This window comes from Mesitornis unicolor, unplaced genomic scaffold (assembly GCF_000695765.1).
Source record: "Mesitornis unicolor isolate BGI_N332 unplaced genomic scaffold, ASM69576v1 scaffold49970, whole genome shotgun sequence".
Taxonomy (NCBI): domain Eukaryota; kingdom Metazoa; phylum Chordata; class Aves; order Mesitornithiformes; family Mesitornithidae; genus Mesitornis; species Mesitornis unicolor.
Window position 1 is genome coordinate 4768 of NW_010157200.1, and position 18660 is coordinate 23427.

The 18660-nt window shown below is 46.7% G+C and overlaps 1 protein-coding gene across 1 annotated transcript; it reads right to left on the bottom strand.

The window, feature by feature from the left end:
- Positions 1 to 1926: 1926 nt before the first annotated feature.
- Positions 1927 to 18253, bottom strand: UHRF1BP1 (UHRF1 binding protein 1; the record flags this gene model as incomplete). The annotated part of the gene is made up of 20 exons (XM_010179058.1): positions 1927 to 2052; positions 3378 to 3493; positions 4073 to 4181; positions 5043 to 5311; positions 6137 to 6284; positions 6396 to 6547; positions 7026 to 7222; positions 7451 to 9018; positions 9753 to 9946; positions 10464 to 10605; positions 11343 to 11485; positions 11980 to 12144; positions 12743 to 12829; positions 13495 to 13672; positions 14747 to 14917; positions 15476 to 15616; positions 16057 to 16246; positions 16445 to 16536; positions 17012 to 17050; positions 18091 to 18253. Coding segments are annotated over 20 exons (4390 nt in total), but the record flags the coding sequence as incomplete, so codon positions are not given.
- Positions 18254 to 18660: the final 407 nt, after the last annotated feature.

The window sequence follows — 18660 nt, forward strand, 5'->3', positions numbered from 1 at the left end:
GTTTCCAGGCTTCAGCTCATCATGGCTTGGAAATCAGAGGCTGCTCCTTGCATAGTGAGCACGATTAAAATCCTCTGTTAGTTTAGCTACACTCATTTCAGTGGAGTAATGCTTACATAGGAAAATAAATAGAAAAATCCATTAGATTAAGGTTTTGGGGAGTGTGTTCTGCTAAAAACACATTAAGGGTTACCTAGCCTTTATAGACAAGTGAAGCTGTCGTCTGATTAATAAAGGAGAATCACATCTAATCCATCACTTGCCCTAGCACTCAGTGTGTGGCAATCCCTACCCGGTTTACCTGCACTAGGAAGCCTGTGCATCAGAAGTGGCGCATTTACACCAACACAAAACGCATCCGGAAAAATCCAAATCCAAGTCTGAAATCAGAAAATCCAACAAACTCTGCACACGATGAAGCTGCTGCGTGTAACGGGAGGGGAAGGGTGCTCATCCAGAAGTACCACGTTCTCCTCTGGAGCAGCTTCTCCCTTCACAGCTGCCCCTTGGCTGCTTCCTCCTCCAGCACACGGAGCACGCATTGCCCAGTCTAACAGAGCCAAGAAACCACGCGCTGCTCTGCCTTCGGGAGTGGGTTTGATTCCTGCACTTCATAAATGACATCTCTTGTACTTGTTACAATTAGTGTTTACTTCATATTTCGCTAGGGTTTTCTTTCCCCCCCCTCCACACTTGGAAAGGTTATTTCTTTATAAATTAAGTCAGTCACTGACCACAGAGACGACTTCTTCTCCAGGGAAGCAGTTCCAGAAAAGGTGAGAATACAAACCTTGTGTCATCAACACCCACAGCGAGCAGTTAACAGAGCCAGCCCCTTTCCCCATACCAACATCCCCATTAAAAGACATCTAAAACCAGGCATGAGCTCAGCTCTAATAAAAAATACCTAGCCGCGGAGGAACGCAGACAGCTATTTCCTCTCCCTCTCTGCGCTGGTGCAACGCTGCCATACATTGGCTTAAGGACAGTTTGCACCTCAAAGAAAATGCATAGGTCATCTCATTTCGTGACTTCATCGACTTCCTTCACCCCTGTTCTTTGAGAGTAAAATTAAAGAACGTTTAAATAGCGCCTTGTAATGAAATAAATTAATTCCTTTGTGTTTCTGCATCAAGAAAGCCAAACATTGCAGGATTAAGTGAGAATGACCTAGACTAAGTCTAATCTACTACTGATTCTGCCTTGACACAACAAATTACTGGTGGAAAAAGGAGTCTGAAGGAATTTATTTACCATCCTGACCCTGTTGTTGGGGAATAGTGAGCTGTAGTCCCCTTACTCCACTCCACATCTCCCACACCCACCGATCTCCTGTGTTTCTGTTTCTCATGTGACAGGACACGAGCTTTCTCCTCAGAGCTCTGAGCAATGCTTGCTGCCATCCCTATCCTCCATCACTCCTGATGTGGTGAAGTAACTACACTCCTTGTTGTGTGTTCTCTGGCATGCAAGACTGGGCAAGAACACAAAGAAGAAGGCTGAAAGAAGCAGAAACCCCAACACGGACCATCTCTAGATGTTACCACGAAAGGTGAAGGCTGAAGCAGACTGTCACTGCCACCCACGGATGAAGAGACATGGGGCACGCCCCCCAGTTTCTGACCTTGTTTGTAGGCTGACCACTGCCCTGGTTCAGTGACAGATGGTAGCACCACACTGCCAGGACAGAGAAGAGTGGCTTGCACACAGGCAATTCCTTCTGGTTCCTTCCCTGTTGCTCAGCCAAGATTTCCTTCTTTTCTCCCTCTTTCAAGTCCATTTTGCAATCACAGTTGGTTTCCAATCTTCGAGGCCATCAGTCTCCAGGAGGTCGACCCGTTTAGCAGCAGTAGAATCAAAGTAGCCGCCTTAGTGCTGGTGGTGGTCTCCGCTCCTCCTGAGCAGCTGCAGCCTGCGCCTTCGCTGTCAAAGCTGAAAGAGGGGATTGTATTTCCTAATTTCCTGCAGTAGGCGAGCCTTGTCCATGTTGGCTTCTGCAAGGGCTATTTTCATGGTCTGAAGCTCCCTTTGCAACTCTGGCACTTCCTTTAACTACAAAAGAGAAACAGAGAGAAAAAAAACAAACCAGGAGTTCCCAAAGGTAAGCAGCAGGGCAGACCTGACCACATCAATCTGCTCTATGAGGAAAACCAAAGCAGCTTTTGAGATGAATTAAAACCACACAGAGCTCGCTGCCAACGTGACCCAGTTTGAGTTGCAGGACTTGCCAACTGGTGCCTGCTGACTTTCGTACCCGTCGTTAGAGCCAGAGCCTCTCCCAAGACTTCCCTCCACACTTCTAGGCATGAGAACAAGACTTGCAGTGGGCAAGGTTTTTCCCTGCAAAGCAGCTGGCTGATCCTGCCTGCAGATAACTACACAAAGAGAGCAGGAAAAGAAAATCGGCTCTGATCTGCATTCTTCTTTTATAAAGGGTCCTGACACACCTCTACATTAAAAATTAAGCGGATAGCTGGAGCAAGCAGATGCCTCACATTCCTATTCCTTGTACACGAACAAAGTTAGTTCTGTCCTCAAACGCTGCCAGTGAGTTTCATGGCACAGGACAGCTCATTCCTTGAGCTCTCAGAAGTGTTTTTACTCAAGAAGTTAGCCTTTGTGTTTGTTCCTATTAAGTTCAATGACATCAGAAAATAAACTGAAGCTAAAGCTACTGTGATGCTTCTGTGCTCCAGTTCTGGTCAGGGCCCTGTTTCACAAGATGACTTGAAGGGGACGGAGAGAAAGTCTGCACTAAATGGGAGATAGATGAGAAATGAAGTGATGTGTCATCAACTAACAAACAGAACCCAAGGTCCCAGTCCAGTTCTGTATCTAAGCAGCCACATTGCTCCCTTAATATGTATTTTTTCCACAGCAAGAGATCAACTCAACCAAGTTGGCATCAAACAGGAAGTATAACTAGAGAACACTACATATTTAAAAATAATCCACTCCTCTGCATTCCAGATTGAAATGGGAAAAGTTCAAACTAAACAGCAGAAACTCAGCAACCTGAAACTCCCTGGCTGCAAGACTGACTCAACTGACAAAACCTCTCTTTCTTTGTGGGAACCTCCCGATTCCTGTTTTCCTATGAAGGACCTGGACACAGGGGGAAGTTGGAGCCAATCAGAAAAATAAAAGAAAAAAACAGCAGATTCCTGAAAGGGAACAAGAGAGTCTAAGCTGAACAAAGTATCCTCACTTCTCAGAATGTCTGTAAAAGGAGGTACAGGCTGCTTTTGTGCGCGCTCCCTATCTGCAGCGCACCACACCTACCAGTAACTGCAAACACATGAAGACAAAAGGCTTCATTTTCCAGCCTACAGCCGGCTCCTGAGCTGTCCAGACAGCAACAGGCAGCAGTGACTCACCTGCAGCACGCGTGTTCCTGCTGCTGGGGCTGCCAAGACGCGCTCGGCCGGGGCCTTCTGCTCCTGAAGGACTGCCACAGGTTTTTCCTGTTTCGGTGAGCCCTCCCCTTGCGGAGCTGCAAAGAAGCAGAGGAAACATTCAGGTGTGGACATTTCTACAGCAGGGTTCTCAGGACAAAAAGAGTAACTTCAACTTTTCTTTTTTCCTGGTTTTAAACAGTGAAAAAAATAAAAATCTCATCTCCATTTTAAAATGGAAAAACTAAAGCCAGGGAAGAAGCAGTAATCTGTCCTGATTGTGTGAGCTCAAGAAAACATAAGGCGTGAATTCAGGCTGCCAGTTCATTGTTTTAGGTATTAACTTGTTCTGCCTGAGGTATCAGATTTTCTGTTCAAACAAAACAACAAAAGCAGCAAGAATTAGAGGCAGGGATGCACACATCCAGAGATTAACACAGCAGAGCAGCCAAAGGACCTGCGTGCTTCCACTGAAGATTATCTGCCTGCTGTGGTAGAAGTGCCTGCAGCGAACAGAAGCAGGGACTGCTCGCACAACCAGAGCCCATCCTTCCCAGCAGCAACCATCCCATTTCATTCCCAGTCTCCTCCAGCATCGGGCACAGCAGAGCATTTTACCTCCAGCACAGCCTGGGGTGTGCCAGGGGAGAATAAAACAAGTTTATAATGCTGCTGACCTGTTAGGTAGAACACCCCATCATCTCTGCGCCTGACAACGACGTGATCTACTGCCAAGGTGATAGGCACAGGGCCAGGGGAGGTAGGGTACACCTGAGGGCTGTCATCCTGGAAAGAAAACAAAGCAGAGAGGAGATTAACTGCTGTGACAGCTCTGGCAACGCTGCAAAGGATTCCCCTTGCCCCCAGCCTTCACAGGAGTAGCGTTACCGATCGGCAGCTCTGCCAGAGCTCACCAAGGTCACTCATGGTAGGGAAAAGCCTGGCTTTATAGTCAAGGCTGCATGGGAGTCTTAATCTGTGTAGAAAGCACTCCCACAGATCAGAACCAAGCGCTGCCATATCCATAATAAAGGTTGAGGAGAGGCCTATGAACATCTCCCCGAAGGCTGCTCTCACAGTTCTCATCCTATAAATTCCTGATTCAAACCCCTAGCCAATATTCCTTAGCCAGAAAAAAAGCCAATATCCCTCAGTCCAGAGATTTTCATGCTGTTGTACAGCAAGACTGCTTCCTGCTTGTCCGTGGAGCCAAAGCATTGCTTTCAAAAAGGTTTAATCAAGAATTTCTGTCAGTGCTCACCCCTCCTAAATACCAACCAGCTCTCACGTAACGGTTTTTGTCTGTAATTCTCTAGATGTTTACAGAAAAGGTCAAATCTCTCCCATTTCAGAAGAAGAGGTATTTAATTCTTTCCCTTGAGTCTACAAAGAAGGGCATGAACAAAGCTGGGGAGAGAACCTGAATGTCAGGCTCCCATCCATAATCTGACCCCTTGACAGTTCCATTGTGTTACCAGTTCATACATTTGGCAGCTTTTAGAAACAAAATAAAACAGCATCAGGAAAACAAGACCTCTACAGAGGCCCAGAGCAATCCCCCAGCATCCTTTCCCAAGCAGAACCTTGCAAGTGAGCTCTGCCCAGGCTGCCGTCCTGGGGGGAATCACTGGTTCCCCATACACTGACCTTCAATGTGATTTTGGCATCCACAACTTCTATCTCCATAGGGATCACCTCTGGAATTATTTCATCCTCAAGAAAGGGGCCAAGGTTGGTAAGGAAGGACATGAAGAGCTCTGCTGCGTAGCTGTGAACCAACATCCGAAGGAAACCATTCTGAACAGCCAGGGGTGAATGCACAGCAGTGTTAGGTCCCACTTCCAGACGCAAGCACACTTCTGGCTGGGTCTTACTGGGAGCTTCAGGAACCGGAGGCTTCTCTACACCTGGATCTCCTAGAGCTATAGGAGAAAGATCTCATTGCAGAACACGACATCAATAACAAGATATCAACCCAAAATCTGTATCTTGAAAAACCCTTTACCATCCAGATGCAGAATGGAGTCAATGACAGCAGTCTGAAATCATCCTTCACAGGAGATGAACCCAAATTTCAAACAACTAAGCCCACATCACAGGAACTAACACCAGAACTGGACCACTTAAGCCCCAAGACACGTCCTTCCCTCTCATCATATAGATATATAGATATATCGATATATCTGAGCTGACTGAACTCCCTCTCCACCCTGGAGCTCAACCCTCCCCCTGTCCTCAGCACTCCCTGATGCCGTATTTCGCTCTGCCCCCCAGTGGCCATCGCCAGTACTGTCAGGGGGAGGATCAACACAACCGCTCGTGCTTTCACTTCAAGTTTTGGGGTGCAGTTGCTTTTGGTTTCGGTTTTTCTTTGGTTGTTTTGAGGTTCTCTCTGTGTATTTGTTTTTTCTAAACTCGAATTTAGCCCTGGGAAGTACCATATAGCCCAGAAGCATAATTCTCAGGTCAGAAATAATGTCAGGGTTTGCCGAGCTTTACTCACTCTTTTAATTAATTTCATGCATCCTAGCAGCACTTAATAAAAATCCCAGTGAATTAGGGCACCATGGAGCTTGACTGCATATGCACTTTGGGAACAGCTTTCAAACACCAGATCTGAACCACTGACAGAAAGATTCTCAGTATTCACATTCCCTCACACACAAGTCATACCCAATCCTAAACACACTTCACCATGAAGTACCAGTTAAAATGGACTATTCCCTGAGCCAGTGTCTTACCCAGATAGCCACGCAGATACTGCCACATGCCAACGTTGTTCAGTTGCTCTGGAACCACGTTCATTACTTGCAAAGCAAGAGACAAATCATCACCTCGTGCCTCTATGCCACAGTTCACCTCATTCATCTTCAGCACGAGGACAGACACCTGAAACAGCAAGGGACAGGCTCACTTGATAAAACAAACAGCACTGCGTGGTTTGCTTCTTCCAGATTCACTTAGAGACAACATTGCAGTAAAAAGAAACCGAGTTCTGACCAGCTGAAGGCTGGGGTCTTCACTCTGCGAAGTCGAGCTGTTTATTTCGGGAGAAACTCCCCCCTCGTCCTCTGCCATCAGGCTCGCTCTGCTGCCCGAGTCATTGTGGGCCTGAGGAAGATGCCCTGAGGGAAGAGGGTCCAGGCTGGGTTCTGAAAGGGAAGTAACAACAACAACAACTCGATTCTGCTTCCTCTTCTGGTTTTAAGAAGTCCTGATCTCAGCATTTGCCTGAATCTCATGGCCCATCAGCCTACACCATCCTCTAGGGAACTCTCAGTGTACCCTGCTTCCAACCAGCCCTAACTAAACCCTTCCTAGATGCTATGGACCACCCACCCACCTGCACACATTGACAGTCCTTGCTCCAGTATGGCCAAATGCCTCTGAGCAACACTGTGGTGTGCAGGGGCCACTCTCCCTACTCATTTATACTCCTCATCTCAAAGAAAAAGCATCTACAGAAGCAGAAAGAGCCTTTGTGGGTGAACTACTCATGACCTTCAAAAAAAAAGGAGCAGCACAAGTGAATTCCATACGAACACAGCATGACTCAGTTGCCCATGGCAAAAAACTGCTAACTGACCTGAAATAAGAGTTGGGGAGAGGATAAAGCCAAGCGCTTGTTACCAGAGTCTGTGAGCATCACAAAGCCGTCGCTGCCATCGCTGTCCACAGACAGCCCATCCTCAGGGCCGCTCCCATCCACGGACGTGGTGTCAAAGGAATGCTGCGATGCTGTCCTCTTCATGGAGAGGAAACGCATTCGGCTGCTGCCACCCCCGCCTGGGGTCACTGCTCCCTCTTCTGCTTTGGGCACAGAATCCCTACCAAATAATAACAGTGATAAAGGCAAACAGATTATACAGATATTGGGCTGTACCCTGAACACCTGCAAGTCAGATTTTAGTGTATTTAGACCAATGCCAAGATGCAAAGATCTAACCTATCTCTAGTCCAAAAGATACGGAAAGAAAGGGAGCAATGGGCTCACATTTACCCCTTTCCCTGCACCCTTGCTGCTACTGTGAAGCACAGGAAAATGTCCCACTCACTTGGCTGGGGGGAGAGAGAGCATTTTCTGCATGGTGGAGGTCATCTTCTCCCGGCTCAGGCTCAGAGCATCTTTTGTTAGAGACATGGCTTCTTTGGTGAGGTCCATGGTCACGTGCAGAGCTTCCTTCGTGGCATCCTTTGTGATATGCAGTGCACTTGACAACTCCACCTCTATGTTCTTCAGAGGGATGAGCTCCGCCTGGCCATTGAGCGCGATGTTTCCTCTCCCCAAGGACTGCGTGTCCGAGGTTGGGCTAGAAGGGAGGGCAGGAGGGCTCTGAGGATGGCTGCTGGTCGCCGCTGGTCTTTCTGCAACCAGGGCTTCCACAGCTTCGTGTGCTTCCTCTATCAAACCTTTCTCCTCTATGCTCTGACTACGTGGGGCTGTACTCAGAGCTCCATCACTTGCAGATCTTGGGAGTTGCTCTGGTGGTTCACTGGTTACACTGGTACCTGTGTTTTCACTGGTACCTGTATTTTCAAGCCCGCCGTCCTCTGGGACCTCTGAGGTGCTGCACACTCCCCTCTCTGAACTGGTCTCTGATTTCAGCTCCTTCTCTTCAGCAGCCAGCCCCTCCTTGCTGTCTGAAGGCGAGAGCTCCGACTCGATCAGGCTTGTTGTGTCCGAATCAAGGGACCTGGGTTCCAAAATAGACCCTGGTGCGGGGTTCATGAGCAGGGCCACCTCAGCACTGTGGAACATAACTCCTACACAAGCAGACATGGAGTCTAAAGGAGACCCAGTCAATTCCTGGGTATCCTGGGCCAACTGCTCCTGTAGTGTTTGCAGAACTTCCTTCATCCTGAGGAGCACCAAGTACTGGTAGTGGTTGAGCCGGACTTTGACATGAACAGCCGAGGACACAAGCACATGGATATCAGCAGAGGCTTCCAGCTCTTTAGTATCTACCCCATCATCAACTTCACAGTCAGATTCTCCCAAGACATCCATGGTCTCTGGGACCTTGTAGATGTTCTTCAGATCCTGGTCAGTTTTTGATCTTTGACAAACCCCGTGATCTCTGGAAAGGTTCTCGTTCTTGGAGTGATTGCTAAAGCTGGCGGAGGGCTTGATTTTCAACTCGGAGGCAGCCAATTCCTGACGTTTAGATATCTGAGCTTGCCCCCACCTCTTGGGAAGGCAGGCCCAAATGGAAAGGGGAAAAGGGTCAATAAAGCTCAGGGCTCTGCCCTTGGAGCTTTCAGCCCCCTCAAAATCCAGGGAAAGCTCAGTGAAATTCATCGACCACAGATCTTCGGAGGCAGAGGTTTTGTGCAGTAGCTGGGGAGAGCCTGGATGTTTTCTAGGTCTGTTATCCACCTCGTACGCGTGGCGCAAGAAAAGGGTGTGGAGGAGGCTGAAGCTGTCCTGAGACCTTGGGAACTTGGCGTAGCTGGAGTGGAAGAATTCCGAACCGGCAAATTTACGGAAGAGACTCTGAAGGTCCTGGCAGCTGCAGAAGGGAGCGTGGCGGGTGTTGGTGGCAGTCAACTCCGACGTGCAAATGCAGAGCATCTGTGGACGATCTCGGTGGTCGGTGACTTTCTTCTCCACGGGGATGTTAAGCTACACGGGGGAAAAAGACATTAGAAGTAAAGTGGTGAAAAGGGAAGGGAAATACACAGAGGGTCATCCTGGCCGTTTACACAGAAGCTCAGCTGTAGGATATATAAACAATTGAGAAGTCTTGGTCTCTACTAAAATCCCAAGAGCTGGACTAGACTCTGAATTTATCACTATATGAAAAATTAAATAGAATCTATGAATCAGGGAAGAGGAACCAGACACAAGGGAATTTAAACCGAGTTTTATTTTAGATTCTTTTACCATCCATGGCTTATGTAGCAGCTCAACTTACAACATTGACTTTGATCTTTCTCTGCAAGGACTGACTGTACTTTCAGGCCTTTAAGCCTCCTCACAAAGCAGCTAACAAGGGTAGTCAATGACAAACACCATAGGACATCAATGCAGCAGATGTAGGCCCATTTGGAACAGTACAAGAGTAAAAGTGGCTTCCCCGAGGCCAGAAAACAACAACTTTTGACAACTTGAACCATCCATTTCTCCTTGAAACTGTTTTCACAATTACTGACTTGCCTGTCTTATTCTGGACTAGAACTCGAGTACCTGCTTTACTGCCCCCAGTTCAAACCAAAACTAACACAAGTGGTAGAGAGAATAAAGGCAGAGGTTTTCTGTTCTCATCTTGGACTCCAGCTGTGTCCTGGTCTTTGTTCCTTCCACAACAGAGAAGGAGAGAACACTGAAGACTGGCAAAGGCAGGAGATGAATGGTACCTTCAGCCGGAAGCCATCCAGTCGAACATCAACGTGCTCATCGTGCTTGCCTGAGTCCTCCAGCTTGTAGATGGCTTTGAACTGCTCCAAGCTGCGATAAAGATCCAGACAGAAGAGGTTTATCCAGAGCACGCTTGCTGTATCCAGGGTAAGCATCAGGCCATTCAGCTGTGCATACAGGTTTGGGCATGGAACTAGAAGGAAACAGAATGGAGACAGATTAATAATAGCAGAAAAGGCACTGCAGGGGGTCTGCAGCTCAGTGTACAACCTGCTCTGACCACACCAAGGCAGAGGGTTTCAACACCCATGGGAAGACAGATCTTGTGATGAAAGGGAGATGCTGTGGGGCACCAGTGAAAGGAGGTGTTCCAGGTCTCACATGAAGCCCCCTGCAGCGCACCCAAAGCACCCCACGGTCCTACTCCAGTGCTGATCAGTGAGGCAGAACCCCAAGAACTGGGCAGACAGCAGCTCCTTCAGTACATTCCTAGAGATGTTATTTTGCAAGTACAACTTTGCCTCCACATTTCGCACCAGGCAAACGCTATCCCACAAGCCAAAAAAAAGAGGCAGAAAGGCAAACATCAGAAAACTAAACAAAAAAGGACACCCAGAGAATTTGTAACGGGGTTAACACACCTAAAGATTTAAGAGTTGCCCAATTCTTTAAGAAACTTATGAAAGCAGGTGCTAACCTTAGTGTATTACCTGGAAAGTCCTGATTGTCTGGGAAGTAATACTCTGTGAATTCAATATGGATTGCAGAGACCTGATCGGGAAGCTTGAAGAATTTTCTGCTACATGAAAGCAAGGTGGAGGGTTTCTTGCTTTGCTGCCCAGCTGTAGAAACCTGCAGACACAATGGTGTGCAGCTGTACAGGGCTCAGACACGGCAAAACAAAGCGTCCCAGTAACCCCGCAGTCTCTCGTATTCAACCCACCTCATTTGCACATCAAACACGCTCTGCTTTCAAGTAAAAATAAAACTTATTTTCTACCTCCTAATACTGCCAGCTCCTCTCCCTTGAGGGAATTTAGTTCTTTAAGTCTCCTGTCACTGCTAGTAAGAGCCATGACGGACAGAATTAGGTGACGTGAATAAACAGGACTGAAATCTATTCTAGCTTGCTTCAAGTTTAACACCATGTTGGTGAGTCCGTTATAGTATCTGGCACTGATCGTGCTCTTGCACTGGTTACAGGGAATATGAATGTAGGTCCTGGTCCTGTCCAGTGATGCTTTCTGTCCTGGGTCAGAAAGAATGAGGCAAGACTTGTTCCTCCTCTGTCAAAAATTCATATCCTCACTAACTTCTCAAAATGCATAAAATCTTTTACCCTGAGCCTGCATGGTGCTTGAAGAGACTCAGAGTGCAGAAACTCTGTGGTTATGCATGCAATTTCCTCTGAACATGAAAATTATCAGCAGTTCATACGTGATTTAGAAGCTTTACACGCAATCTCATAACAGCATTTGGGTTCTCTGGGCTGAGTTCTTGGATGACATAGGATCTGTGTGATTTACTCAAGCATACCTGATTCAATTTCTAGAAGAAATAAACATCTCCAGCACTGCTCAAACCCCTACCTGGTGAACATCCAGGTCATCCACTCGAACCACCACACAGCTGGATCGAAGCCGGTTCCAGGGCGGCTGCCGGAGTCGAGGCAAACTTGTGGGAGGTGCACGGCCTTTCTCCGAGGGACTTTTATGAGGACTCAAAGAAGCATCTGCGGGGACGGAAAAGCAGAACCAGCAGGGTTTTATTTATCCCCTTTGCAGCAAACTTCACCATCAATACCAACATATATGTGCTTACAGAGCAGAATTAACAGCCCCAAAATTAGAAACAGATGGCCAGGGAAAAAAACAACTTAGGACTTTTGAAGGAAGAACACTGAAAGATGAGACTGCTCTGTAGCAAGAGAACACATTCTTCAGCCAGGCTTTAAGTATTTAATTTACTTAAATACTCACTTACGGAGAAACTCAATGAATAAGCTAGGAAAGTGATCACTGCAGCCTGTCTGTTCTTGCTGCAGTGTTATTCCAGTACGACAGCCACTTTCCTTTGCCGTTATTTTTATGATTTTTAGCGTGCTATGGATTTCTGCACCAACAAATCAGCCTGCTATACTGTGAGAGGTAACTAGAGATACTGCTGGATGGATCAAAATTGTGACCACCTCCTGGCTTTACCAGGAGTTTTATCAAGTACCATTACCCGATTTCCTTTTGAAGGGGGAAAGTGGAGTCCTGGCAAACGCAGGGTCCATTTCTTCATAAAGCTTCTCAATCTTGCTTTGAAATTCACCGACCAACTTCCTTGCCCACTGCCCCCGTGTTTCCATCGCTTCACTGTACCTCACCCAGTGCTTGCAGGCATCTCCTGCATGAAAGCAAACACCTTGGCTTTAAAAACGAGGTTTCTGGATACACACAACCCTCCTGTGCCCCTCAAATGCATGCAAATCAGTACAGAATGGCCTGCTATTGATATCAGATCTGGAACACGCACTACGCAGCACAGTACGTGCTTGTGAAACAAGTGCAGGCTTTCACACAACAGAGCTGGTCCCACCAGCAACTGTTCCAAATTCAAGTGTTGGGAAGAATGCCAAGGTCACTTCTCATTGATCCTTCAGTTAACCACAAACAGATTTTCTCCTGGGATACATCCTATAACCCTTCCAAATTGATTAAGCACGTGTAAGAACCAGATCCAGAGCTTAAGCAACTGAAAAGGAATCCAAAGTTTCAACTTCATGTCTTCACAGCAGACAGCAACTTATCCCTCTCTTTATACTCTGCTCTGCAGCAGCTCGTCAGTCATCCAGAACAGGAAAATTAGATTAACCCTGCCCACGAGGATTTAACTCCTTTGTGTAGCCTTTCTTCCACTCCTGCCTGAAGTTATATAGCATCGCTGTTCTTCAAATTCTTTTTTATCCCCCTCCTTAAAGTTGAGAGGCCCCAGGCTCCCCTACCTGCCCTGTGAAAAGGGTAATAGTCAAAAGCCATCCTCCTGAAGGTGAGCTGCATGGCACCTCCCAGCATCCCGTGCTTCAAACCACCTGTGGAAAACAGAACAAGGACAACTGTGATCAGCTCTGCCATCCAAGTCCTGATCCAGGGGAATTCAGAACAACATTGCTTGGATTGCCACTACAGATTGTCACCAGGGACACTATTAGGGTATCAGCTTCTAGGAAGCTGTATCAAAGTCTTGTCCAAGGCAAGGAAAAGGACAACTGAATGTACCAGGCCAACAGTTCGTATCGTAAGAACCAGACCTAGGATCTCAAATACCAAAATGTGAGATCCCATTGCTCCCCAGACCCCTATCAATTACACTTCCCACTACAATAACCACCACTTGTGTTTCCAGTGCTTGCTGATGGGTGAAATAAAGACAAATGTTTTCTCACCAAGTGGAATGATTGCACTTTACCCCCATGGCTCAGTACTAGACTGCTCCTAGAGCATATCCTCTATCACTTCCAATAGGTCACTGGCAGCCACGTCTACTCATGGACTTCCTCATGTTTGTCCCACAGAGCCAAGAAAGATTCTCCAATACCCAGTTCAGATGTACAGAACTGACCACTCCATCAGCCTATTGCCTCACTGGGAAACAGTGACATGAAAGATGCTTGTTTTCAAAAGAAAAATCCTCCTTTAAGAGAGCAAACTGATGACCGGATTAATGTTTTCCTCCTAGCGCTGCTCTCACAGTTACCTGACTCTCGAGTGTGGCTGTCATCACAGATGTGCAGATCCAAGCGTGAGATGAGGAGGTGGTACGATGACTCTTTCATGTCATGCTTATCAAAGTACTGACCAATGCTGCTCGCATTTGGGCTGACTCCAAACGGCTGAGACCAGGACTGCTGGGCACTTGGAGGAGGAGGGGTGATCTATTGGAGAGAGACAAGCTTGGTAAGAACTAATAGAAAGAAGGAAAAAAAATAAGAGAGAGAGATTATGATGCAATTAAACTCAACTTCTGCAAGGCATCAATTTACAGAAATTGAATTGGGAGTCCAGAAATCTGGATCCTTTCCTGTGTTTGCACGAGCAAAACTCTTTGTCTGTGGTTCTGCTTCCTCTACATCAAGCTACCATTCACTTATCTTGAAATATGCTTTAAAACTCCTGGACAAAGAGTGGTAAGTATTCTTGATCTCCTCTTCTATGTAGTCTCACTGTACTACATGCATAGCCCTTCTCAGCAGCAGTGATATTCCTCTTCCCTCACCCTCGTCTCAGAAAACATGTTCTGTCCTCTGCTCTCTGTGTTTGTTCTGTGACATTCATCAATTACTCAGCACAGCATTTTGAAAATAAAGAAAGCTGTAAGGAAAGTTCAAGGTTGTTGAAGCAGCTGTTCTAAGGTTCTCACACAGTGCTAAGCTGTCTACAAACCAAAAAACAATGGCAGAAGTCAAGAGCTCTCTCCAGAGTGTTAGCAAAAATAAAGAAATCCAAACAACAACAGTGAAACTGGATGCCAATGTTTTCCCTTGAGCAATGGTTTTATGTCATAATTTATTATACCAGTCCCTTTCCCCAGGCCTACACAGATTGCCACTCAGAGGCAGAAAACATTATTTCTAGAACATATTTATTGCTTGTTCCCAAATCAAATCCTCATGGGACCCTCTGCAACTTCCCATGTGCCAGCCAAAGCCGGAAAGCCATGCAACTTAACACCACTTTTTCCCTGCCATCAGGCAGAACCCAGCCTGTGACTATGAATGAGCACTCTCTAATGCTTATTGGCAACAAACCCTGCTCCTTTGGCCACTTCATTGCTCACCAACAGCCCGCAACCCTCGCAATGCTGAACTGACACCAGGTGAGCCCATCAGTTCCCACGGGGAAGGTGCTCTGTGAGCAAGGGCCAGATGCCACACAAACAGAAAGCGGCTCTTTCACCTCATATTTACCTCTTTCCTGGCAGACCAACACCCAAATCTCAACTCGCTCACCTGTACAGACTCTGGTGCCAAGCTTTTCCTTTGCTGTGCAGACTTCTCCATGGCTTCACTCAAAGATTCTGCATATTTCATCATTGCTTTCAGCTGAGAGTCTGTCAGCACCCAGAGCAGGTCGTCAAGGAGAAACATCAGCTTAGATGCCATCACGTTGCAATCTTTGGTCTGAAACAGCACGGAGTCAAGGACTTTAAGCACTGCAGCCATGTACATACATTCCTCATGACACACAGAGGCTGTAGCAGAAATAAAAGATGCTGCTCTGAAACTCATGTGAGGGATGAGTTAACTCATCTGCTGGATGTCCACAGTACCTCCTCTGTGAAGGAAAGCAGCCAAAGCTTCCTCCTCTTTAGGAGGCAAATTGCTCACTGGTTTTAAAAAAAGGTTAATGTTCTTTTTTATCATCAAATTTCTGTTGACAGCTGAAAATAAGGCTACCAGGCTTTAATCTCCCAGTAAAGAGACGAGAACTTTCCTTGGGGTGTTTGCATGGATTTGAAAGACTACTCCATACACAATATCCACCCCTGGGAAATAAACTGCTTTGACATTTGGTAAGAACACAGCCGTCTCCAACACAAAACACAGAGCAACATAGCAGCTCGGGCTCAGCATTTCTGAAGGAAAAGAATGGTTGCTGAGGAACGTGGGAGGAAATATGCATCAACACTGCACCAGGCAGGGAGACTGTAACCTGCGAAGCATGGAGGAAACTCTCACCCTCCTCTTGAGAGAGATCTGGATCCTCCCCTGGTTGGTAATGAGTCTCAGAGGAGTAGTAACAGGATCCTGATCGCCATTGTCAGTGGCATCTGCTTCTATCCGAAGTGTCTGCCAGGTGAGCTCCTTGAACGTCAAAACCTACCCAGAAGGAGAAAAATAAGAAAATGCGGAGATTTTCAACAACATCAAGGATCAAACTAAACACTTAGAAGATGCAAAATAAAACAAGGCCACAGAAAATCATTCAACGCATTTTTCTTCTGTGATCCCAGTACAAAAACAAAACCATGCCCTGGGTAACATCCAGCCCCCGCTCTCACACTGAGTTTATAACCAGATAAATGACATTCAGAGCTTCTCCAGTTTCATTCTCTTGGATCAGAGGAGCTCAGAGAAAGCTGCGAACACAAGTCAGCTCTCAGCCACCCCGTTCTGGCAAATTGTAGGCACACTCACCGAAGCTCCCTACCATCACTGTATGATAATTCAGGCACAGCCTGATTACCCCAAAGGATGGGGTAGCACGAGTGCCACTCTCCTGTGCACATTACAACAGGCAATATAACGCGACTCTTTACCTCTCCTCTCTGCGGATCAGTAATGCGGGTGAGTCGCAGGTCACTCTGTTGCCAGTTTGGGTTGACACTGTAGCCTTGGAGCTGCCATAGCTCAAAAGAAGCATGAAAGGCCTTGGAGTGAATCTTGATGGTGATGGAATTGACAACAATAAACATCCCCTCCACGACCTTTTCAGCAAAGCCATATTCACTGCAAAGAGAAGATCCCTCAAAATCATCACCTGTTACTATAAGAGGCCTGGTAGAGGTAAGGATACTCACAGAGCCTCCAAGGTTTACAAGCAATATTAGAGCCACTTAAACCTGAGTGCAGAGAGGCCGATGGTTGACAACGGCCACCTGTACCCCAACAGCTTGTCAGAAAAAGCAACAGAGCTCAGGATCTGACCTCTGACCAGCAGCGAGAGCAATGGGAGACTGTCCATTGGGTGGCCGAGGCTCTTCACATGTTCGCATCTCCACCTCCACTTTATCCAGGTACTGTAAGACAGAACATGGGAGCAGTAAACACAAGACCAAGACTCAAGCTCGGCCTACCAGCCTTAGGTCTAAGACTCTAGGGCAGGGATAAACAAGCTCTGGAGTCTCACACCTCTCCAAGCGTCTCATGTGTTAAAGCTCTCACACCATCAGTGCCAGGATCACTGGGTAATGTGAATCCCCAGAAGTGTGGGGAGGGGAGCAAACAACAAAAACCAGGCACAAGGTTGTCCTGGATTTCACTGAGAGCTCAGCTCAGCTCTACCCTGCAGGGAAATGTGGGTCTCATGGGAGGTCACCCACTGCCAAACAGGACTGCTCTCAGAACTCCCCTTTCCCTATGTGCTAAGGGCCTGGAGGATTTTGGTCAAATGAAAATTTGCACTTGACAGTTTCCCTTTGCAGAATTTTTCTCAAGTTGGAGAGATTAAAAAGGGTGAGGAAGAAAAGGAATGAACAAGAGAGGAAACATTACCAGGCAGATGGGGTGTGTTTTCAGCTTTGTCCACTGGATCTGAAACAACAAAGTTGAGGTTACAAGAGGTATCTCCACACTGGAAAGTCTGAGAAATTGCAGGGAACCATCTGAGCCCAAATTTCTTCTCTGAGAAATGACCACAGTGACAACCCCTCGTGTCTCACCGTATCCAGGTCAAGCGGGCTCACACAGACAAGTGAAAAGACATCCCAGCCACCAGACCCATAAATCAAGCTTAGCTTTTAGATCTCACGTATCATCACGAGTAACACACACTCTGCAGGCCAAATATGGCTTTTTCATATTCCTTTATGGAGAATGTTCCTGTCCTTAAGGAGTTTACAGTTAATTGCTGCTGTTAATGGAAGTCAGGTAACTCCATTGAAGACTGTGCACAAACCAAAACGATCCATTTAGTTTCCTTACAGCACCATTTATTCTGCAGTTCTCGTAGGAGGGAGAACAAATGTTTGTTACTAAATTAAGCAGATCTGACTCTAAATACAGAGCGGATCAGATGAGCAAGACAGGCTCATTATTATTGTCGCTTGGCAGAGTACAACCATATTTCTTTTATAGCAAGTCTTTGATACACTAAAAACTTTTACAGTCGGGTAATGCAACTGTGGCTGTTACCAAGATTAAACAATCTGGCACTTCATATCCACTGAAAAAATGGGGTTTTTTGCTCTAAAAAGCAAAAGGAGGAAGAATTTGCAAGAGGATTCAGTGTGCAAAAGTGCACCTGTAAGTGCGTGCACAATTGCAGCGATTACAGACGTAAAAGGACAACTGTGGGCATAACACTGAGTGCAGCGTGCAGCTTTTCACAGGCACTGCTCACGCATTTCCTATGAACTGCATTTTGAACAACGAAGCCTTAAGTTCGGTTTACTTCTACAATACCTCACAGCACAACTGGGCTTTGGGGAAACCCGCTGTGGCCGTGGCAGTCAACCAGCACACCCCACACCTAACGCACAGGGTCTGAGATGTGCGGATTGAACCGCGCCGTGATTCTTCATCTGAAACCCCCAAGTGGAAGGCCTCAGCTGTGCGTGGGGACGCAGGCTCACCCTGATGGATGCCTTGTTGCAGTAGACCCGGGTGATGGCGAGCCAGGTGGGCAGCTCCAGCACATTCTGCAACACCTCCTCATCCAGCTCCAGGTTGGTCAGCTGCCCCTGTCCTTTCAGCGTGCTCAGGTTGATTTTGTCTGGAGAGAGGTTCTTGGTAAATCTGCGAGAGAAGAAAGAGGAGACTCTAAAAACAACCCCCAGCAAAGCTGCTGAGACTAAAGGAGCCTTTAGGAGAGCTATTTTAGGTGTAAGAATCTGCTTGCTGTTTTGTTAAAGCCTTTCTGACATTTTTAAACCCAGAGCACGTTGCTTGCTCCAGGAAAAAAATGTCTTTACACTTTGACATTTGAAGGACTTGTTTATTTTCGGTTTTAAATCAAATTCAGGTTTGAGAAACTGAAAATTCCTCCTAAAGCATTGGGAACATGGAAACCAGCAAAACTGCCCTAGGACAAAACCAACGAAAACCAAAGCCAAACTGCAACAGGTCAGCAATTTTACTCCCTCCTCCTAAAATGCGCCGTATCAGCAGTGAAAAGTTTAATTAACTAGTTTCTTTTTGAACTT